Below are 24,413 nucleotides of genomic sequence, written 5' to 3' on the forward strand. Positions count from 1 at the left end.
GACAGAGGTAGGGCACAGTCACTCCACAGTGGAGGGAGTGACTGTTGTTAGAGGCAGAGGTAGGGGCAGGGGTGTGTGCCCGATTCGATTAATCACAAAGTCAATATTTTGAACACATTCAGTAGAATGCAAAGACCATCAAGATGTGACATTTATAAGTGTAGACAAATACCATCATGCCCCTTGAAAGAACATGTTGACAGACACTTACATGTACAGTTTTCACTAGCATTAGACTTGAAATCCTGTCTGTTTTTAAATGGCCAAAAATCTGGCACACAGTCCATGTAGCCCGACAATGAGATGCAAATGATATGCGGTCAAGGTCTCCTCAAACTAACTTTCAGCTGGTTCTTCACTTTCTACTATTTTTTTAGTATTTTTTACAAAGGCACAGACTTATTCTACCTGCAACTTAAAACTGATAGTGATTTTGTAGCTCATTCTTTACTATTTTTCATAGTTTTTGGTAGCCGGTAACACACACTTCGTGTTCGTGTCGGCTACATGGACGATCTGCCAAAATCTGCACTTGTCAATTTTTTAGCTTTTAAAATGTCCTCACTTTTCCCTAATCTTTTTCACTCTTGCAGTAAAAAGACTTTATCATCACAGAAATCATGGTCAATCTTGTGTACACACCGGTGTAAACTTGGAGTTATGTATTTGATACTATCAACTAGCAGGGTCATCCAAACATTAAAAAATATCCAATATTTAATTTAGGAGGAGTGACCTAAAACTCAAGTTGCCTTATGAAGGAATTGACTTGCACTGAAGGTCAATTGCCATGGCAATATGCAAATTTCAAAAGATACTGGTTACAAGGTACTGACTGTTATTGTTGCAATAATGTCATGGTCCCTGTAGGGTCTTCCCATTCTGTTGAATGCTTCGGTCCATTGACTCTATAAACATTGCTTTTATCATGATGTGTCAGTCTTTAAATGAAGAAAACAAGTCTTGCGCAGTATACTGTAGTTTTAGACCATTTAGACTGATGATAATCATATACTTAATCAATTACTATGGCACAGTCTTTCAGTAATTGTATCATTGCTTTGTCATGTATGAATACTGCATTGTGTGATGTTAAATACGTGTACAAAACACTTCTAAAATTTTGTATGAGTATTCAATAATTATGTTTGAGTATTCAATAATTAATGAGTATACATTCAAACCACACAAAAGAGAGGATGTGTCTGCCATCGCTTACAAATGAATTGAGGTCAATTATTTCTGTGTTCATTGTCTGTTTAATAACAGCGTTGGGCATCTGAAAAGCAGAAGGGAGATTAGTGATCCAATGATTAGGTGATTGCACACTGTAAAGAAAAAACTGCTACAATAGCAGGACAAGACAAATTTTTAATCTTGTCTTGAAAGTGCTATCTGTTCTGACATCATACCTGGGAGATGTAGTCAACAGTATTTAACCCTTTGAGTGCCCACATCAATTTTTCTCCCCTTTACAAAATATATCCTTGTCAATTTTTCTCAGATTTTTGCCAAAGTTTTGATAAAAAACTGTTGCCTATAAAATATGATGTCCATTTGGTCCAAAATTATCAAAAAGCTTTCAAAAATTGGCAAAATGTGGCAGTAAAATTTTGGAGGGAAAAATTACAGCACTCAAAGGGTTAATAGTGAAGCAATACAAAAACTTACTTTATATCTCAGAATTGTATTAATTGACTCCAAACGGTACCAGCAAAGACCTTGACACTGCAAGCTGAGTTTGAATGCTGATATTATGTCAAAATTTCTATGGCTGTATTTTTCCCCTTGATTCTAGGTGAATGTGTTCGGTTATGGTGCCACAGCACAAGGCAATTGGGATCACTACTATGCCAAACCACTATCCCCGGGCACGCCTGAGAAGAAGAGTGCATTTCGAAAGACGGGAGTCCACGATGGGGATTTTGAGGCCGATGTTATCAAGAAACTGGAGTACATCAACAAGATAAAGGTCCACAGAGGATCCAGATGATGAAATGTCTCCCGAAAGAATACCCAAGCAGGATCACAAATCTTGCAAACAATGTGAAATGCAAAAGACATACTAGTTTTGTATATACCTTTAGAATGACCGTTGGAGATTTAAACATAACAGTACATTGTGTCCTGTTATAAACTTGTGAATACAGAGCCTGTATTTTGTTAAATGCAAATGAACTTTGTGAAAATCATTCACAAGATTGCTTGACAACAGAAAGTTGTCGTCGTCTTGTAAGCTAAGATTTATTATCTATGTAGGAAGACCAACATTGTGATTCAAATTTTCACGAGTGCCAGCAGATGAGAGCGAGAGAGAGAGAGAGAGAGAGAGAGAGAGAGAGAGAGAGAGAGAGAGAGATTTCTAAATATTTTTCATTTCAATGAAGGTGACAGTTCCTTGTAAAATTAACTGTAGCAGTGACATTTAGGATGTATATATCATACCCAAGTAGTAATCATTGTATTGTTCAAGAATGAGACAATGACAAAGATTTGTGTAAACTTCAACTACCGGTAGAATTCATGTGAGTTTAATGTTGCCAAAGGCAAGGGTTATGTTGAACACAACAAAATACGACATAAACGACAAATGCAAATTGTTTGAAACGTAATGAAGATGACATTGGACTTGTAAATGAATAAGTGAATCAGTGAATGTGGTTGAGCTTTCATGACGTCTACAAGCCGAAGATCAAAAGATCAGTTAGTGACAAAAAATTTCAAAGGTGCCAGGTGGAAGAGTATTCAGTGCAACATTTGCAAGTTGTGTTCACAATGACCACTCTTCAGTTGTCCGGGTGTTGGTGACAGGCTGTGAGGTAAAAATCGAATGTAGATTGGCGTATACCTAACTACACCTGATGTAGAGAGGTTGTGCCATTTCTATTATATCTGATTGGTAACGTGGTGACTTCCAAGGTCAAACACATTTTGGCGTATTTTCAAGCCAACACACGTTGTATAACATTAAGCCACCTTTGAGTATTGTAGTCATTATGGCTAATTTTACAGCGTGCATATCATGCAGAAGATAAGTAATAGTGTATTTTATAAAAGTAGTTTATCCCACCAATATTGTGGCCTTAATGACATAGCTAGACGTACTCGAAGCGTCATTTTATGAGTTAGATGTTCCATACATTTACCAAGCCACAGAAGGACAGTTCAATCACCCTGTAGGTGGGGGAGGGGTAGATTGGAACCACCAGCTTAAATTGCCTCATGTTGCCTCAAGTTTCACAGAATTTGTCTCGGGAACCATATCCCATTCAGAGCCACCTTACATTTGCTAGCAGTGTGGACTTGAATATACTGCACATCTAATGTGTTTCCGGGCATGGTTGAAAATCTCTGATAAACTCATAGTGCCAAATAGTTCAGAAAATGAAAATGAGACTCAGGTTTGAGTTTTTTAAGTGCTATTCATAATAACACTACTCCCTTAAAATAGCTGTTGGTGTGACACTACTCAAGACGGACAAAGTTTTCAACTATTAATAATATGTTCCTTTATAAGAATCTATTACATGTAGGAGAGCAGAGTTATGCAAAGACTTTCAAGTACAGTGTCATGTACAGAATAATTACATAGCAAAGGAAGGGAATTTTTTCACGCATGAAGATGAAAGTGTCTAACCTTTATATTGTCTGTGTTCCTTCACCTAGGGGTGCCATTGTTAACAGGTAAATTGTGATATACTCCTTAGGATAATGCTGATTACACTGACATGATGCAGTATACAGAAATCTTGCATTGAATTTTGAGAGTTTATACTTACCACCTGAAATGAACTGGATTGGTTTTTAAGTGGTTGAGAAATGATCTGGAAAATTTACCATTTACTGATTTCCTTATATTGACATGACATTGTTTCCATGATATGTGCAAACTTAACCCTTTGAGCACCAAAGTCAATTTTTGTCACTGTTATAAAATATACCCTAGTCAATTTTGTTTAGATTTTTGCCAAAATTTTGACTAAAAACCGTAGCCAATGAAATGTGATATCCATTTGGTCCAAAATTATCATGGAACTTACAAAAAATTAATAAAAATTGGTTAAATTTTCTAAAATTCTGGTTTGGAAACGTACGGCACTCAGAGTGTTAATAGGACTTTAGCTGAGAAAGAGGTTTTTATCCCTTTCCACACATCATATCACAGTGCACATGGGGACCTATTTCCTCTTTGAAATTAAGATATGACCAAAAAAAGTTCAATCCAAAACATTTTATTTCATAGGGTCATTTACTATTTATTGGGAAACAATGTACTGTATATCACAAAGGAACACAAACTTGAAACCTCTTTAATAATCAACAAACAAAGAATCAAAAGCTCATTGCATCAACTCAAAAATTAATTTTATCTTTCAAGAAACAATTTGTGAAAAGATAAGTTTTGTTAGAGTCAGTTACATTGCAAAGGACAACTCAAAGATGTAATTTCATATAAATGTATATCTGAACAGATCGCTGAAAATATTAACTATTTAGAACTTGATAATTATTATCAAGGCAGCTTAAAGAAAAACTTTACGGAAAAAAGTTTTCAAACTGTATGACAGTAATCACATTATATTGGTATCTTACAGTCGGATGACTGACACAGGCTGGTGTTTCGTTGAAACAACGTTGTTATATCATTTTACATTATCCACAAGTTGTAGAAGTTATTAAGAGCCTGAAAAGTCTTCACTCATGTCATATTTATACAGCGTTTTCATTTTTTTCGATGTCTACAATTTTGTGTGAACATTAGATGTTTGTTTTGTTTGTGCTAAGAGCAATACTCATGATAAATCAAATCATATACATTATTTCGAAAACTTTTCAGAATCAAAAACAGCGATATGACCTGTCTGTATTTTGTATCGTATGTAAGATTTTAAAAAATTTCATACCCGTTGAATCACCAGTTTCTTGTCAGCTTTTCTGAGTCCCAGAATGTTTTGTAATTTGATTTCTATTTCAATAGCTGTATTAATTTGTCAAATTTCTTATATAAGTATTCCGTCATCACACAAATTTTTGAAATGAATGTTATAAAACCGGGGCCAACCAAGGCTGACTGAACCTGGCAAAACCATATTGCATAGGGTCAACTTACATTGACCAAGGTTTCCCTGATATGTCAAACACTACCGGTATTGAATTGGGGCAACCTAGGATTACCTCATGTGGGTAAAATGTTGAAGAGTGCCATTGTCCTGGGTCAACCCTGGCTAAAATAGAGCTGCTAAAATAACCCAGTGTGGTATATAACATGTTGAGCAACATAAACCCTTGCTGACTTGCTGACACTTATAACCACATGTGGTAAACCAGGGGTTTAACCAAGGGTAGTTGTGCATGACAAAACCACATTGACAAGGACTGGCCCTGGCTTTACCCAGTGTGACAAAATTCCACAACCATGTTGAGCAAGGTCAACATGGGCACACACACTATGTATGCACACTCAATGTGACAAAACCACATAGATCAAGGTCATCCCAAGTTGATGAAGGAATTCATTTTCAGTCCAATTCTTGATGTTTTCTGTGTAATTCACATACCTTATGAAACATGGTTGAACAAAGGTTACAAACAGCCAAGCCCAGTCTACTACAGTCTTTTTTTTTCTCACTGAGCCTTTTCAGAAATTCATGTCTGAACAACTTCCTTCATTCTTGACAAGTGTCTTTCTAACACCATATCTGACATTGTAACATTTGATGTTAAACCGAGCCAAGCTTGCAGGCTGGATGAATAATTGTAGTTCTTGTATGCATATAATGCATAGCTATATGTTCACATGGTGGACTTAAGAAAAACTTCACAATGTAAATAGAGAAGTTAGTTTATTATGATGCCTTTCCTAATGAAAATAAGTAATTATACGACTCAAAATACAATCACAGACATTTTGAGATGTAAAATTTATAAGGTGCTTTTTTGAAAAACTAGGTGCTGGGGTTGTAATTTTCCAATGTGTAGGATTTTAACTCGTACATTGTATCTGTAAATGCTGCATTGTCTTTGAGGTAAGATTTTTGTAATTCATCTAATAAAATTTGATTAATTCTAACTTGAAAATCCCTTTATGAAAATCCTTTTCCTGGAACGCATGTTTGAATGGGGAGCCCACTCAGATAAGTCAGAATAGCGTTGATCGCGATTTCAGATTTGTTACTAAATATAGCTGCACGCGCGCGATTTTCGGACAAATATGCTGAAATTCGGACAAATTTTGTTGTATGCGCGGCTGCTGTTGCAGCTTGTAGTCTCAGTCATCAATTCATACGAATAAGTGTGACGCTAAATAGCCATTCTAACACTCGCAGGTTTTATTTTCGTCGTTTATGCGGAAAATGCGGAGATATGTTTATTTATGCATAGTGACGTCATTTGCGATCAGCGCTATTTGTAGTGTGTATGGCATGGGTTAGTAGTTTAGCAGTGTCGGTGCGAGTGAGTCTACTGAGAAAACTGCTGCAATGTATCACCCTGGCAAATGGCACACAGGACACATCACAGGTTAGAGGATTTGTTTGAATGTAGACACTGGTGCAAAAATATGCAAATGATCAGAAATTTTGGCATGGCTAAAATTCATGAACTCTGAACATGATCATGAGGATGCCTTAATATTTCGTTAGCATGTATCATAGGTAGGTAGAGTTTGTGTAGACCTGTTTGTATCATAATATCTGCAACTTCTTATATTTGCTGAATTTTTTAAGCAGTCTTGGACCAATAATTTGAAATTTCACATTGGTTCTCCAGGATGTTCTTGTTTGAAATTTTCAATGTAGCCGTAGAGGGCGCTCTTTCAACATGCTATTTTCGATGTTCCAGCATGTGCTCTACACAGCACAACTTTCATTTCAAAATTTGCACAGTAAACCTTTCGACTACTTCTGCACCTTTTGTCATAAAGCCTGCATTAAAGGGAAGTAAATTTTGATATTTTCATTATTTTTGTGGACAATTAAAATACCTGTGCATGGCATACTGAACAGTTTGATCTCAAACCCTCCCCCTCCAAAACAGGAATTTGGAAGAATGAAAAGCCAATGACGGAAGTATGATATGAAACCTCCTCAAACAAGGTCAATTTTATAATGTACAGAGTTTTCGTGGCATAAAGTTAGTGTGATCTGCTCACAGTAATAACAATAATTTTCTTCCATTTTGTACATATTTTAATTATCTACTGCTCCTCATGAGGGATTGAAATGAAAGTGCCACGCAACAGCACGCATTCAGAAATGTCTACTGTACGATAGAACCAGCATTCATTAAAATCAGACACTTCTTAATTTCTATCTGCACCCATCTGAATCCATGAAACACAACAGAAGACACCTTTTTCATATGCATCAGATAAGTTTATTTTTTTTGTTTTCTTTTTATGAAGAAACAACATGTTAACGTGAATACCAATCTAATCAATAAACAAATATACATGTATACTAAACTCTACACTCACGTTTACCAACCAAAAAAAGAAAAGTAAAGAACAGAAACTCCTTCATCCTTGTTTCATTTCAATAACAATTGTTCCAGTTTTTCCATCAGGCCACGGCAATATAGTCTCAAGACATGGTTGTATTTCTGGGTTTCTTAAAAGTTTCCTTTGAAATTTGTCGCGCAAGAATTTCAGTTGGTTTAATAGTTCTCTTCAGTGTGCCCGCTAAGCCAATTTGACGCGTCATGACGCACAGCAAATCCACCTGACGCACTGAAATTACAAGAAATCTGACGCGTCACTGACGCAGCTGTAAAAAGCCTGCCAATTACTAGAAAGCTAAGCAGATTCATAATTTTCACAGATAACATGTTTCCTTGTAGTTTTTGGGCGAAAAAGTAGCTGAATATGTCATTCTATGAGTCTCTGCAGTAGATACTACGTGCCGATTGTACACTTGTCTTTGCCGATCGATCGATGGGGAAGGAGGCAGCCATTGGTGTTTTCATTGTCTTCTCACTGACTCACACGAGAATACCAGGAATCGAGAAAGACACACTACCACCATAGAGGGCGCTACACTTACAACTACTGACTTTTATTTATAACCATTTTCATGCATGCGGTGGCGCACACCAAGTCAAGTTTTCTTCAGTTTGACTCAAAAAAAATTTTTTCACCTCCCCTTAGAGGGCACACTGGTTCTCTTCATATGTCAGATTTTGTACACATCTACATCTGTCAGGCTGATTGACTCTTGATAATGAAAAGACATCTTTGTCATGGTTCTGATACCTCACAAAGAACATGATGAACTGATTTTTTTTGGATCTCAGCCAGGCAGTCCAGTTTAAAAAAGAAAGAAATAAGCAAGAAAAGAATAAAATCACTTTTGTGTGCATTGGTGGAATTTGTAATCGGTCATCTAGTCTCAGAGTCCACTTTCACTTTCACATTTGATCCTCTGACAGAGGTGTATTTACGAAGCTGGGGCTTCAGCAGTCTCTCTGGTCAGTCCCTGTCCCTGTTTTTGCTGCATACAACTCCTGGCCACCGACTCAAACAACCTGAAGTAAGATAATAGAAAAATATACATACATCATCCATGATATTCAAACAATTTCAACTCTGTGCTTCTTTTGTTATATTATTAAATGGTTACAGATAACAGATAGAACCCAGTTGGCCTCACAATTAACCCTTTGAACCTGGCTCGGACAAAAATGTCTGCATGATGTCATAGGGTACCAGGGGGGTCAGGGTGCAAAGGGTTAACAAAATTGCTACAGGAACAAAGTTTTTCATATAGCTTTCAATTTTGGTACACAAGACTCATGTTCATGAACTTTTCATAAAAGGACTTGTCAAGATTTCAGACCGCTAAATATACATTATCAATGCACTTCAAGCCCCTCCAGCATGCCAAGGTGCAATCAAATCCAGCGTGAGGATATTTACTAGTTAACAGTATGAGATATTTACAAATCAGTACAGAAGTGGCGTTCAGTGCCATTACATTCTCATTCATAAACTTACTTTTCAATTTCAGGTGCACAATGAACAAACTCATGGTTCCAGAACTTGAAGCTGGGGTTCTTGATCAGTTCTATGAATGTTATGAGCAGACCCCAGGGGTGTGGCCTGTTCACTATGAGTCGTTCAAGAAGTACCCTGCACATGAAAGCAAAACATTACATGCATGACTGTTAAGAACTTTACAAAAAACTATTTTCTTTGCAAACAATTAAATTGTTGAAATCATTGGAAAATGTCAAGGAAGAACTCTTGAATTTGCTAAAAACAATAAATGTCAGCAATGAGTACGCTACACATTAAAACACTTTTATTTTACTTTTGTGAATAGATCCCACATTAAATGATATGTAGTTTTTGACTGAAGAAATAAAGAACTTCCCCTTTTTGAGAGCAGATACAAACAGGAACTTGCAGGGGCATTTGATTCAAAACACTTTTATCAAATTCTGCTATCAAGTCAGTACATATTTGATAATTGACATATTTTCTAGACACTTCTCTTTCATTTTCAGGGTTCTTTACTACCGCAATGGCTAGAAGTCGGCAGAATGGTTGGCTGTGAAAGTGAAACTTCACCAATCCTTGAGAATCAGCTATACCAACAAACAACTCCCTTGTAAAAGATCTTCCAACACACCAAGTTCCCAAAAAAAAGTTTGCAATTTATGTATTTCAGTAACCAAATGCCTTGTTTCATACACTGCCTCAAACAGTGATCACACTACGGTTACCAAATTTAACTGAGTTGATAGGTGTGACATACCCCTCAAAAGACAATACTGAAGTGGTTCGTGTACATTATTTTGTATTTCAAGCATACCTGGTAATCTGTTCCTGAATAGCTTCTGTATTGGTTTCCGCAAACAAGTAGAGAAGAGTGCAGCTGAAGTAGTGTGTATGGCTGTTAGGGTATCTCAGTTGATTTGCTATTGCATTGAGGAATAAGTAGCGACCTGAAAGAACAAATGTCATTTCAGTAAAGCAGTTAGGCAATGAACTAAAAACAGCACATATAGTGGCCAATGCTTTCAGTGGATAGACCTATTTATGGGAACATGCTGCCAAAGGGTTTGGATCTATTAATCCACCTACCAATTCATATTTTTTGTGTGAAAATGTTGGCTCTTCCCAGACTGTCATAGGGGAAAGCACTCAGTTAATGTGGATATTGGAAATAAGAAGCACATACACATTGAATTTGTAGATAGGGCCTCCCATCTTTCTCTTATCAAATAATTTGGGTATCAATGACATCATTCAGCACATTTATGTTCTCTTGAAAGAAATTTGTTTCTTTTATCAACAGAGTTTGAAAATGTGAGAGAATTTCTGAAAAGGTCTGGATCAGAAAACGGTAACATGAGCAACATAGTAAATTCAGATGTTGTGTCATGAGTTTCATCCTGTCCAGAATACCATAGAAGCTGGTCACATTGGCATGAACAAGTCCACCTATTTGTGAGCATTTATTTCACAAGACACAATGAAGCTGGTTCATTGTCATGGATCTCACTGTTCAAAACCTGAATTTGAAAACTTCACAGAAGTATACTACATACAAACGGCCCTGTCACTGAAAAATTTAAGGGTCCATACAATCAAAGTCACTTCAAATTCAAGGACTTTTTAAGGTCTTTTTTCAGCAATTTCCAAAGACTCACTGAGGTCCAAATACCATTTTCCAGACATCATTTACAGCAATTTTTTTATATCATTCCATGTCCTTTTTACAATATCATGACTGATTATCTTGGTATTTCTAAAAGTCGTGGGTGCATTATCAATTTTTAAGGACTTTCTAGGACTATCAAGGAAGCTTTAAAATACAAAGACTTTCCAGAAGCTACCAGACTCTGATAACACAGGTGAAAATTTTGATTAAAATCTCACCTTCAGTGTCCAAATCCACCGCAAGATTCTGGAATATATCCATGTGTGACGAATGTGTAATTGTACTCATAGAGGGCGTGCTTCCCTTACTGTGAATGTAGGCAATAGCCTGCGATCCTACGTAGAGGACCAGTGCATTCATGAGCGGTATGTTATACCTCACTCCTGGTTCATGTGACACTTGAAGGTGACTTCGTAACTCTGACAAGAATGTTACCGGTGACCGAGTTTTCAAATAGGAATCAAGATCCTGTAAGAAAAAATATCACAAAACAAGAAATTTGATCACTAAAGTCTTTATCGGACACTTTTTGCAATTTTCCTGAGAACCTGTGGTCTGGTGGTACTGTATCTGTTCCACAGAAAAATAAGGATTTATCTTAAATGCTTCTTAAAAATGCTTGTCCTGTTTAAATTTACAGCTTTTATAATATTGTGATGATCAAGTTCACGCCACATCCAGACTAAAAACTTTGTATTGGACATTCTGAAGGCATATCAGATAACATGTGCTGCAGTCTCTATCCATACCCTTGACAATGGCAGAAAATAGCCATGTGTTTACTCCAAGACTTACCTTCTTGAAAGACGCAGGCTGTATCATGGCCGCAAAGTTGGTGAGTATACGTGGCGGATGTGCGATCTCACTCAACATGTCCACCTTGAGGTTCGGGGTGAAGGGATCAGGAAGCCGCATGTTCCTTGGGAAAGCACTGAGGATGAGATTGCGCATCTGGATGCAGTTTGGTGGGATGACGTCACAGAAACCGTAATGGTAGTCACACAGGAATTCTGGGAAGTCGTGGAGTAGGACCAGTAGTACACGAAGGGTGCCCTGGAGGAGAGAAGTAACGAATAATCATGATTTACTTAGCTTCTGTGAATGACCCTTTATCCAGTAATTCTTCACCACACTGACCGTCAGCTATGTCATTTTACTGCTTTTTACAATATGCTCAAAAAACATCTGAATTCTGGATCAGAAAACGGTAACATAAGCCACAGAGAACATTCAGAACTTGTGTCATGTATTTCATCCCATCCAGTTTTCTTTGCATCTATGATGTAAACACTAATTTCTCTGGCAATGATGTAGAGCATTCTGCCACTCACCTTGTACAGCAATGTAGTATGTTTTGCCAATTCAGCATTTCTGAGGAATGGTGCCAGGAACTTGAACAGGTCTATCAACAGCTGGGCATACATGGGCCATCCCTGAGAAAAGATATTACCAGGGAACTTTCATACCCAAAAGCAACTGGACAAACGGGTTGTAAAAGGAGGCTTTAGGCGTCAAAGTTCATTTGACAATTTTGAGTCAAAGTAGGCACCTACAAAGCCCACCTTAAAAATCAACTGGTGTTTGATGAACACTGAAAACTCAAAACAAGATGATTGGCAATTTTAATGTAATTAGACAAACTAGTATGCTAAAAGACACTCAAGTCAAATACTGAATATATGGAAGAGAATCACCTTACTCAACAAGTGAGTAAGTCAATGATCTTATTCAAGTTTTGATGCAAAAAGCAGATTTCAAAGGGACTATGCACAAACAGTGTAATTAAGAAAGTTATCTTGGCACACAAGCGGTAAAGAAGGAAGTTCATAAGTTCATAGCTTTGTCACAGCATTTCTTGTGCCTAAAGTGAAGTACAGCTCACAGAACTAGCAACTATAGAACATAAAATATCTGACAAATGTTCATCCATTGCATTAGCTAAGCTTCCGGGTTTCATTCGCCGAGCTTCCTGGTTTCATTCGCCGAGTATCAAAACACTCACACAGCCTGTCATGGGTTTTGTGGAGGGCTATGATGGGGCCACTCACCAATGGAGCAATGCAGCTAAACATTGCAGCACAGCCCCTTGGAAATCTGCTTTATATAGAGGACTACATTAGATTACGTGTAGGAGAGAATGGCACTCTACCAATGTCTATGAAAATACTCACTGTTCATATTTCATATTCACACTCTAACATCTAGTAGATATATGAATATGTCGTACTTTGTTTACCTTTTGCTGTGGGAGTATTGCTAGCATTCTTGCGATGAATATCCTGTGTGATATCAGCTCTAGCCAGGAGTAGGCAAACCCGGGGGCCTTGCTGGGTCGCAGCACATGGAAGGCATTACTGCAACAAAAGAAAGAGAAATTTACTTATTATTAGTTCTGCTTTCTACATCTGATTTTCTGAGGAGTACTTCCCCCTATATAACTACATGATGTACCATGACTGTACGCTAATGAATGATAGAAAGTTGGCTCATAAAAAATGCAACACATTGAATTACCATGCAAGCTGTTTTGATTTATCAAAATTATACACACTTTAATACTCAAATAAGTGTCTTAAGATCTACAGGCCAGGACAAGTTGATGTACACATGTTTACAACAATCTGGAGCAGATGTTAAGAACAACTCAGTATTTTAGAATAAAAATACACTATACACTTGTCTGTGTTGACCTTTGACAAGTACATTTGGATTCAACACTAGTTTTGTATGGCATAGTTGGATCTTTGTTAAGTGAAAATGATGTGAATGTGTTCAGGTACCACTTCTTGTTTACATTCTCTTCCACCCCACTCCCCCCCCTCTCTCTCACTCTCTCCCTCTCTCTCTCAATCTCTCTCTCTCTCTCACTCTCTCTCTCTCTCTCTCTCTCTCTCTCTCTCTCTCTCTCTCTCTCTCTCTCACTCTCCTCTCTCTCTCTCTCTCTCTCTCTCTCTCTCTCTCTCAACCTCACCCTCACCCTCTCTCTCTCTCTCTCTCTCTCTCTCTCTCTCTCTCTCTCTCTCTCTCTCTCTCTCACTCACTCTCTCTCTCTCTCTCTCTCTCTCTCTCTCTCTCTCTCTCTCTCTCTCTCTCTCTCACTCACTCTCTCTCTCTCAACCTCTCAACCTCTCAACCTCTCTCTCTCTCGACCTCTCTTTGGATCTCAAACCCTCCCCTCTACCTCCCTTGGTCTTTCTCTTAACATTACTTTCTTGTACTTTAGGTGCTGGCAGCAGTGTCTGTTAGGCACTACTTAGTCAAAAATAGCAATTGTACACTGACTTGAGCTTACCAGAAAGCGGTTAGTACTTGGTAGTTAATACTTTCCAGGACATGTTCAGGGGCATTGAGTTCAAGGAGCAGCATGATGAAGATCCTGTGGTAAGGCAGTTGTTGGAACTCAGTGTGCCTGGTTTCATGGTCTTGCAGTAACACACCAGCTACAATACCAAGCACCTGTGTCAAATGCAAATAAATAACATTAGAGTGAAATATGCATTTGCTTTATCTTTAATTATAAAGGTACTTACGGTTTAACAACAGTGTTTAGTGAAAGGTTTGACCACAAAAGGTGTCTGTAATTTTTCTGTTTTTGTTTCACTTTCATTTTATTTCATCAATATCTGCGATTACTTTTTCTTCGAAATTCTGGATCAGAAAACGGTAACATAAGCCACAGAAGACATTCAGAACTTGTGTCATGAGTCTCATCCCGTCCAGAATGATTGACAACCAAATTTTATCTTTACAAAGATTACCTGGATATTTGTCAATCAAGGCGGTAAAAATCCAAGCTGCTGCCCAGTACAATTATTTAACCTAAGTGATGAAAACCATGGTAGCAATGTTTGTGATGGGGAATTGATTTTGAAAAGACACACATGTTGCAATGTTTGCAAATCGGTCAGATAAAATTCTCGGTATCGAGAATTGAAAAAGTGTTATATGATACAATTTTTGTGCCAGTCTTTATCTGAGATACAAAAGAAACCTCTATAATGCTACACTGCTTCCCAACCTTGGAAACGCATGAATGGAAACTTGCCTTGTTAAGGAGGTTGATCTTGGTTACCGTGTTGGTGGCGTCACCAGAGTGCTTCACCAGCAAGGCAATCAACCTGACAAAAGCATCCAGAGGTGTGGAAACATTTGGCACGGATTAAAGTGGGGTTGTGGGCAGACTGCTCTGCTAGTGCTCTGTAGCACAACTCGACACACATCTCAGTACAGAGACGGAAGAACCGGGTGATCAAGTCATCTGTCTTCAGGATGCCCTGTTGGTGCATCTGTGAGTAAAAAAATTAATATAATAGCAGGAATGAGGGCTTAATTTCTGGTCCTAGACAAATGTGGTGAATGATTCCATTCAAAGTATTTGGTTCTTCCCAGACTTGCATGAGCAAAAGTCCTGGGGATCTATTCTGCAGGGTGACTTGTCAGTCTTACATACATTCTCTATCATACAATTCCTTTGACAAGTAGACTGGCCTACACACTGATCAAAGCACAAATTTTATGGTCTTGAATACATGACCACTGGATTTTCTCATTCGTTATAGAATACTGTTCATTAGTTTTGGCAATAAACATATCTATTTGTGACCGGAATTTGGATATTTCCTGGTATTTGTTGTGTAAACTAAATATTGCTGTAATCCCCTGGGCATGAAAAATCCCCCCTCCCAACACACACAAAGTAATAACTTGCTGTTCCTGAGCTAAACAGAGGGACAATAAATGACTGATTTTGGTACACAAATGAAGGAGTGGTTTTTACCTGTCCAACAAATGCTGAAAAGGCTTTGGTGCTATCTCTGCCTGCAGCAGGTGAATGGTACATGTTGACCCACTCTCTGAGCAGGAATTCCGTCTTCTCCCGCAGACCCGGCGGATCATCAAACTCCCTGGCTTGGGAGATTCCTGAATGCATCATGGATGTAGGCCCGCCCGGAGCTTTGTCTAGGAAGGCAGTGTCATGGTTCTGACGTATCACCTCGACCAGCTGGGTCAGGCTGTGATGAATCAGACAAAAACACAGAGCATTCTCAGGATGGGGATGCAACAGTCTTTTACTTTACTTTCTCAAAAATCAGCACAGCATATTGAGTATATGAACCTCCAAACAATAGCTATTTGCTTGTACGACCTATAGATTCCACTGAAGACAAAAGTTGCATGAATGGACAAAAGATTTGCAAACTATATAAGCTGAATATAAAGTTCCTGAAAAGACTACCCAATACCCTGCATGGAAAAATAACTAAATGAGTATAACAGATAGATATTTTATTATCTGATTATGATGCTGGTGATATTTTGATCTCTGCCACTGATTTATCAAAGTCGATTCTTCTTTTAACAGAAGGAAACAAATTTTTTAAGTTGTTTCTCTTCTGTTGGCAGAACACAAAATTTTCCTCAGTGTGACAATGAAAGCATATGACAATGTGAGGCAGGTATTGTTTCTCTTACCCGTCGGGTGGGTTTGCTGAATGGGATGCAATCCTGACTAGCGTCTGTAAGGTATTGAAGAGATCTGCTTCATTGCACACATTGCTCATCTTCTCATCAATCAGGTAATACTTGACAAGCTGCATGGCGAATGCCACTGCCAGGTAGTTCAGACCATTCTCTAATGACTACAATGGAAAGAACAATGTATAAGCATGTGAGCAGGTCTTTTTTCTCTTTATGCCATTTTTAAATGTTTTTGCACATCAGATTTTTCTGACACAAAGTTTGAAGAGAACAGGTCACTCTTATAGGGACTTGACTGGTAAGACCAAGCAGATATTTCTGTAATAGCTGCTGTGGAGTAAAAGTAAGGCAATTGAATTGTAGAAATCCATAAATATAGCATGCATATATTCATAGACAAACATTCTTACCAAAATATATCAAAATTTGGCAAATTTTGTTGTAGTTGTTGATCAGTATGAGGAAAGATGGCATTTTCAAATAGTTGGTACCGTGTTCCCTTTCTGCAAGGTACCCAACTCTGCCATAGGTTGCCATATACTGTATTTTTTGTTTCTTATGTCCTTTCTAGTGTCAATATATGGAGTCAACAATTCAGCAGGGAATGTGTCTTTGCATATGGTCGTTTCCAAAGACCAATATAAAAGTGGCAACATATTGAAGCAACAATTAACACCTATATGCCAAAAGTTACAGTCAACCAACCTGTGCTAGATGCATGTCATATGCTTGTAAATTGACAAGATGGTTTCTTATCAGACAGTCCACAGCCTCTATGTTGTACCTGCTGTCTGTTCTAGTTTCACAAAGTACCCTGTGTGCAAAATGTAAAGATACCTCAATCAAACAGAGTGTTGTGATATCAAAGTGAGAAAAGAAAGACACAAAGAAATACTAAAAGATCAAAATTATCCACTTCCCTATCCTGAAATTCTTGATAATATCAATGTTGAATCAAGCATCATGACAACCGTACCTGGGGTGGTGGCCATTTTGAATTTCAAAAATATCAGTAAATGTCAAGTAATGTGTGTCTCTTGTAACAAACCCTGCATGGTGGCCCCTGATCATTATTCTTATTAAGAATTGGTAAGAGAAAAGTTCAAAGTGTCACTGAGAAAAGTTTGAGCAAAAGTTAAGGTCTTTCACTTTCAAATTCCTTACTACCTTAAGCTGCCAGATGTAGTGCAAACAATTTGACTTGACCTTACCTGGTGACCTGTTTATTGGTCCACTGAGGTCCATAGGCTCTGTGATCCTGTAAAGCTTTCAGCACCAATAGATGGCAATCACGGAATTTGATAGTCAGGTCTGGATCAGTCGTCATCTGAGGGTTCAAACCTTCCAACAGACCCTCTACTGCCTGGAAACCAATGGAACCAACATACACTTTCATATCTCTCCATACACAATGTGGTACCGCAAAATCATTCATTTTCACTGGGTTTTTCACTTTTTTAATGCTTAAGACATCTTTGCTGGGATTTAACTCCCCTGATTTGATGGAACAAATTGAATCATCTGAGTTTTTATGCTTTCCTTCAACTTTCAAAGCAGATTCATGTATCAAGGACGCTGAGGGATATTGAATCTCATTAGGTAATTTATTAATTATATATCAGCTTTCTCTACACACAAATTGACCACCTTAATAAAAATTTCAATAGAAAACAAAGGGCTAACACCATGTAAATACTCAATGTCAACAAGGACTAATGCCAGAACCCAAGATTGAGGACTGCCCCTTTTAGGCTCTTCAGCAAAACATAATCTGAAATGTTTACCCACCACTTGTTTTTTGCTATTTTGGTAATTGTATTTCAGTGTAATTACCCACCTTCTGCAGCAGTGCTAGTGCTGTGACTATTTCCCTGGAGTTTCTGGCCAGCAGAACGGCTTCCAGTAGACTGTGCATTGCTTGTACGTGTGGGTTGTTGGGAGGTGCCACCGCAGCATGTATGTACTGTTCTATGTCAGCAGCACACTTGTCGTAAATCTGCGTGATCTCATCTGTGGCATATGACTACGTAAAATAATTGTCACGGTGTCAATGGTGCATGAACTACAGACCACTCTTTAGTATTTTATGATTATTGTAGCTCATAGTTGCACTTGAAAGATGTACTTTGCGACAGAAAAAAATCACAGTGTTTCAATAATTTTGTGATTTCATTAATGCAGTTATCATAGTATTCATGACAGTCTTTTACAGCATAAAACACTCCAGGTTTATCATGATGAATTTATTATTATTTTTACTTAATGAAGCTACAAAACTGCACAAATGGCTTGATCATGATTTTTTCACGTATGAAAGCCAGCACATGGAAAGACAAAAATGTTTAACTTTAGCAAAAACACACAGAAGATACTAGCCTACTTGACAGCGGTCAGATGAAATCAAAAAAATGCACAACTGCACGATACGAGGAAAAATGTAAATGATAAACTAAAAAAAACATGGTTAGTGACAGTTATCAAACCTTTGCAAGAAGCCATGCACCACATAGGAGGTAAAGGTCACGCTCCTGACGTCATGATACATGTTACAGTGTAACGACATTGGATACAGATCAGCTGCTTTACCACAGATACCAACAATATCACAGCTAGCTCCATAAACACACACATTTCTATTGGGTGCAATAGTCCATTCAGTGTTCTCTACCAGCTTGGGAAAACAGACGGGGTGGCCAATTTACATAACGATGCATAATTTGCATGTTCATTTGTTATGTAAATCTATTCTTTTTTACAGTTATTGACATAATGAATAGATTACTCCAAAAAAGAGAGGGGTGGCCCACCTCTAAAAATCCCCTTGTGGAGACCCTATTCAATATCTAAACCTAATACTTGTTCACACGAGTTACAGATGCTACAAATGATAAATATTATCAACTGTCATAGTCCAAAAAGATGAGATGCAGCATTTACTATGGCTTATTCTGATGTGCATGAAAACATAAGTTGACCAGTGGTGTCAAAGTAAGTTCAGGGAAATGATTATCATTCTTTTCACTTTTAAATCACACATGTACAACGTCTGTCCATTATGATCTTTCTAATCCTAGTTATAGGTGAAAAACAACTACTGTACTCCACTTACTACAGACACTAAAACAAAAAATTTTCATACAAAATTACATACAATACAATGGGCAAGTCATCACAAAACGCAGTCTTTCCACACATCATTTCACATACTAGCAACAAAGCTGCTGGCAAACTGTTTAGATGACAGAGGAACAGCACATACAGTCGTACAGGCAGTGTGAAGAAGCTACAAAAATGGTCTGGTGTGACAAAAATTGAAGGTCAGTGCAGTGTACAAACATCTGTATAGCTCTCATCCCTGTTTCCGTTTATGTGCACAGACTTGATTACAAACTCTGGTGACAAGGGGATATGGTGGTAGAAAGGCTAAGGTGGCTGGTCATAAAGTTAAGTATGTATAATGAATCTTTTGCATAGGGTATCTGAGAAATTGCCCTCAAACTATGCTGAATATTTTCTGGTCTACAGTAAAGCAGCACAACATCTGGATCCAATGACCATTGACCTCTGTAACTGCAACATGACAGATGTACTCACTACATACTAGGAACAATAACCTGACATTACAAGCACACTGCTGGTTGAGATTAAACAAAGACAAAACGTTTTGAAAGGGTGGTTCATGGGTGGACAATAATTTACAATTTACGAGTTGAATGCTCGGCTGAAACATGGTAAGCTTTCAACGATACATTGGCTTATTTAGAAACTCAAATCAGAAATAATATATATAAATATAAAAAAAGCATACATTGTATTAGAACAAATACAGAAACTGGGAACAGGGTAGTTCAGAATTCACATTTTTTTCAGTGGCAATGCGCATAACAGAGCGAACTCCTATGAGGAACACAGCTAAACTCCACAGCAACCTCCCTGCTGATAGGAGGCACACACTGAGAGAAAAGGTTGGATAACTCTACTACCTTCGCTGTTACCTGCATGGGTTTAGCTAAGAAACCCGTCGGCTGGCTGGCATCGTTGGTGGGCAGGAATCCGGGGATGTTGCGAGCAAACTCCTCGTAGACCGCTGTTTGGTTTGGTGTCACACCACCAACCTTTGCATAAAAGTTAAAACAGAGAGAAATTGTATCAAAATCCCTAACTCAGTACATGGCATGTTTCAGTATACGAGATGATACTCACTCCAGTGATAATATCTTTAGATCAGTTTTTCTCACGATCGTAAAATTTCTGGCATGTCTTTTTTTTATAGTTGACATTGAAAGGAAGGCATATTTTGTGTTCAGTTGATAACATCATCCTGCACTATGTGATTACATCAATTTTGAACTATCTTTTTGTCAAGAAAGGAATGTTAAAACTGCTTTCTTTTAGGGCTACAAAGATGACACTCAACACACACAAAAAATGTGAAATGGTCATGAAATTTAGCTTAGAGCAAGTTACAGACATGACGCACTATGTCTGATTGCAAGAATTCTTGTGTAAGTGATTGAAGTGTGGTTTGCCTTTTCTAAACTCACCTTGAGCCGTATTTGTTCTGGCATTCTCTCAGCCTGATATGTCAACACCACTGGGTCACAGTAACGCCTTCCCTCGTTCCTTGCATGCTTTCTCAGATCAAACTCCTGAAAAGCAACACCAACGCCTTCAGTAGTAAACGTGCCCTCTGCAGGACTGACACACATACAACATTTTGAAAAGTTTTTCTTCTCTCAATATGTAATATTTCCAACAGGCTACAAGTGTATAAGTGTATGAGAGAAAAAAGTTGCTTTTCTATTCAAAGTATTTCAACTTACTGTTGCCAGTCTCTTATCCATCTCTGGTACTGCTTTCTCTACAGCACATTTCTGAATGAAAGCACAGGCCAGCTCTACGTTCTCTGATGCAACAACTGTGGCAGCTTGCTCAATCATCTCCTTCTGCTGTGGAGTTGCACCCTGACAAAGAAGAATGAATCAAGGGTGAGGTTGGGGAAACATATTGAAGGCTATGCTAATCTAACACAAACAGATTTCCAACAGAATTCAATGAAAATATTGTGCTTCACAATAATATAGGTTGAAAGAAGGTGCTATGTAAAATCACTTTCCTATGAAACAAGACTTCATTCTTGTTTACAGGCCCTTTTGGTAATGACACAAGTAATAAAGTTTAAGAAGCCATGCAAATGTTGTGCTTGGCATAAAACAGCTAATCATCGCAACTGCCATCCATATTTCAGAATCTTCTCAACATTTTGTGTAGTACAGTTGATCTAAAATGGTCAAAGTAGGGTAGTTAGCACACCCAGATCATCAAAGGCAGAAGTGGATGAAGGAAATTTCATGTCTTCAAAAGTAAACGTTCATCAGTTAACTGTTATCTGGCAGTGTGACAAACTCCGGTATGTTTTCCCAGTATGTACATAGCAAACTACATAAAGGGGAGTATGTGTAGTGCTCTCTGAAGTTGTAGCATGGTGAAAAAGGTGTACACAGTACTGTGGATATTTTCTTCTGTGAACTTTACTTGTAGGATATGCATTCGCATAACAATCAGATGACACAGAATTTGTACTTTTCTATGAAAACGACCAGTAGAAACTACTTTCCCCCCCCCCCCCCACACCCTTTGGCTGCGTATAATGTCAAATGCTTTACCAGTTTTCTGCTTACCTTGAGAGCACTGAGGCAGTTTTGTTTGAAATTGCTACTGATGCTGACCAAGAGTGGTTCCCTGCAGGTAATCATTGCCATGCCAGCTGTCAAGTTACGCACCATGTGATGAGCTGCAGCACGCATGCGTGCCTCCTCCGGGTCCAACGCAAAGTCCTGAAAGAAGTTATCCCAGAAAGGCATTTATTTCAACTTGCTGGTAGTGTGTTTCCAGAATTCTACACAAATTAACAGTGTTGGTTTGCATCAGAAAGTTAGCCTAAAGAGTCACCAAGTGCAATGTCAAGATGTACAAGACAATGCTGTAAGCTGAAAATATGTTGTCATCATTTCACAAACCAATCAAATCACTGTAGATATATTGAAAGGCTTTCTTTAAAATATTCACAAGTAGTGAGAACCTAGCATCTTTTTTTCTTGGAAATTGTTCTCATTTAATCCACACGGTTAATCAGAACCAAATAAGGAGTAGTAACTTTGTTGATGACAACTCACCTTTTTGACGATCTGTTCACATGTTGTCATAGCAATTTTGATGGACCTTTCGACAACTGGATGGACAAGTTCCTGTACAGCACGCTCCACTGATGGTCGGACACACTGTCTCATAGCCAGGTTGGCTTGGAACAGGGCAATCTATGGGAAAGATGATGTACCGGTAAAACCAAATTCATTATCATGGTACAGAAAATGTTTTGTATAATAATTGCAGTTTTAGCAGATTTCAGGATTCACTTTTACAGACCAAACAGAAACGTCTAAAATGTAAGTTGAAGCATGTTTGTGTTATTGTCATTTAACAATCCAGTTAAAGATCTGTGAATAAGCAGTATGGAGCACAGTGCTGAAGATAAGCTAGACAGAAGGTAAGTTTACATTTCACAGTAGCTGGGTAATAAATAGCATCTGCTGACAATAGAGCAAAATGAACTTTGACATACTCATCCTCTGACATTGTGTACGTACTAAATGATCAAGTAGCATTATCTACATATGAAGGTATAGAAGGAAAATACCTGTCATTTTGACAATATTTTCATTATCAGTGTTTTGTAAGACACTTTTCTCATCTCTCCTGCTCTTGAAATACAAACTATTAGCCTTGCAAGCACAATGCACTGTTTACAATGTTACTATGCACAAATTAATTCTTGTATGGATTAAAATCCAGCGGTCAACAATAACAGTGGATATTACCACACATACAGGTGCTGCATACAGGCTTTGTTGACAACGTGCACACTGAGCATTTTGACGTGGCATTGGGAGTAGAACAAGGAAGTGTATCTTACAAACAGAAGAAAAATGCTAACCTGGTTGTTGACAGCAATATGAGGAGCCAATCCTGCCAGTGACGTCACATTCAGATCATGGAAACTGAACTGAGGTTGTGGAGGTGCTGGCGGGCTTGCTGTGGTGGTGGTTGTCGTGGTGGTAACAGGGGCCGCCATTGTGGTCGTCTCCACGGACGTTGTGATGGCAACGGTGGCTGTTGTGGTGATGATATCATCTGGTTTTGACTCTGGAGACATCAGCTGTTCTTGAAGTTTGGTCAGCCTGTCAGCATCCTGGAGGAGGTTTCCAGGTTGTAACTCCTGGAATAGATGGAAGACTGGACTTTTAAAACACAACGGCAAGATGCAAGGAGTCAGTCTACACTTGTGTGACAGAACTCCACTGTCATTGTGTACACGAGATGGAATGCAACTCTTACATGTAACCCTTTCACAATCATGGTTTGTCTAAAATCCATTATTGTCAATAGTGATTGTGGACCTGTTTATAGGGAATTGGGGGTCAATAGGTTGAAAGAATTTCCTCCAGTTCTCAGATAGTGCATAGATTACATGTAAAACATTATACTGGAATCCCTGTAAGTAAGAAAGTTTGCAGATGAAAGGGCGTAGATACAACATCATGGGTGTGCAAATCCTGTGGTCCTGAGCTGAAGATCAAAAAATTTTTTCCCAGTTTTTTTTTTTCCATTCATCTGACAGGCCAGCGATTAGTGTAATTGTGTCCAAAGAATGTACACAGGACCAGTAAACTAAATGGCAGAAAGGACAGACTTGCAATGATACAGGTCTGAAGACCACAGAATACCCAACCTTGAGTTTGTCTAGGATCAGAAAGTAAGCCTCAAATGTCTACATGTTGTAATGTTTGGAGAAACCAAACTTTAGACTAGATGATGATTCATCATTTCCATGTGTCCTCCCGGTAACACTACAAGCTATACAGTATAATATGTAGGAATTAGAACTTACATTGATATCCAGGTTGAGAGTCTTGCACAAAACTTCTATCTCAAATTTGAGATTAAGCTGTGAAAAGAGAAAACTGGGTTTTATTCACATGTCAAGTAGGAGTGCCAACAGAGGTTTGGGAACGGTGATGGCACGTACATTCTTGCTTCATGTGACATTTGTCTGGCTACATCCAGAAATGCTTTGCCAGACTTCATATAGGATGACTGATTTTTCTGCTCCCTTACAATATTTCATCCATTCAAAACTTTAATCACATCCTTACTGAGTCACGGAAATCAGTGATGGAACCGACAGAGGTTCACCATGATAACTTGGGTTTCACA

General features: G+C 38.2%; 2 protein-coding genes across 2 annotated transcripts in view; one reads left to right on the top strand and one right to left on the bottom strand.

Moving 5' to 3' along the window:
- LOC139147428 (CMP-N-acetylneuraminate-beta-galactosamide-alpha-2,3-sialyltransferase 2-like) overlaps positions 1-6,078 on the top strand; it is a 28,254-nt gene extending 22,176 nt beyond the window's left edge. The window contains exon 8 of the mRNA XM_070718535.1: positions 1,799-6,078. Within this exon, the coding sequence (XP_070574636.1) occupies positions 1,799-1,993 (195 nt within the window). The 3' untranslated portion in view covers positions 1,994-6,078. The remainder of the gene's footprint in view (positions 1-1,798) is intronic.
- Positions 6,079-8,258: 2,180 nt separating this feature from the next.
- LOC139147437 (CCR4-NOT transcription complex subunit 1-like) overlaps positions 8,259-24,413 on the bottom strand; it is a 43,956-nt gene continuing 27,801 nt past the window's right edge. Inside the window, 22 exon segments of the mRNA XM_070718544.1 lie at positions 8,259-8,520; positions 8,990-9,124; positions 9,810-9,942; positions 10,880-11,129; positions 11,457-11,714; positions 11,993-12,094; positions 12,898-13,015; positions 13,954-14,117; positions 14,707-14,796; positions 14,798-14,947; positions 15,439-15,673; positions 16,134-16,300; positions 16,845-16,953; positions 17,351-17,502; positions 17,977-18,162; positions 20,123-20,254; positions 20,684-20,788; positions 20,963-21,103; positions 21,821-21,976; positions 22,316-22,456; positions 23,134-23,415; positions 24,088-24,144. Of these exon segments, the coding sequence (XP_070574645.1) occupies positions 8,433-8,520; positions 8,990-9,124; positions 9,810-9,942; positions 10,880-11,129; positions 11,457-11,714; positions 11,993-12,094; positions 12,898-13,015; positions 13,954-14,117; positions 14,707-14,796; positions 14,798-14,947; positions 15,439-15,673; positions 16,134-16,300; positions 16,845-16,953; positions 17,351-17,502; positions 17,977-18,162; positions 20,123-20,254; positions 20,684-20,788; positions 20,963-21,103; positions 21,821-21,976; positions 22,316-22,456; positions 23,134-23,415; positions 24,088-24,144 (3,351 nt within the window). The 3' untranslated portion in view covers positions 8,259-8,432.

Source organism: Ptychodera flava, chromosome 13, assembly GCF_041260155.1.
Source record: "Ptychodera flava strain L36383 chromosome 13, AS_Pfla_20210202, whole genome shotgun sequence".
In the NCBI taxonomy this organism is placed as follows: Eukaryota; Metazoa; Hemichordata; class Enteropneusta; family Ptychoderidae; genus Ptychodera; species Ptychodera flava.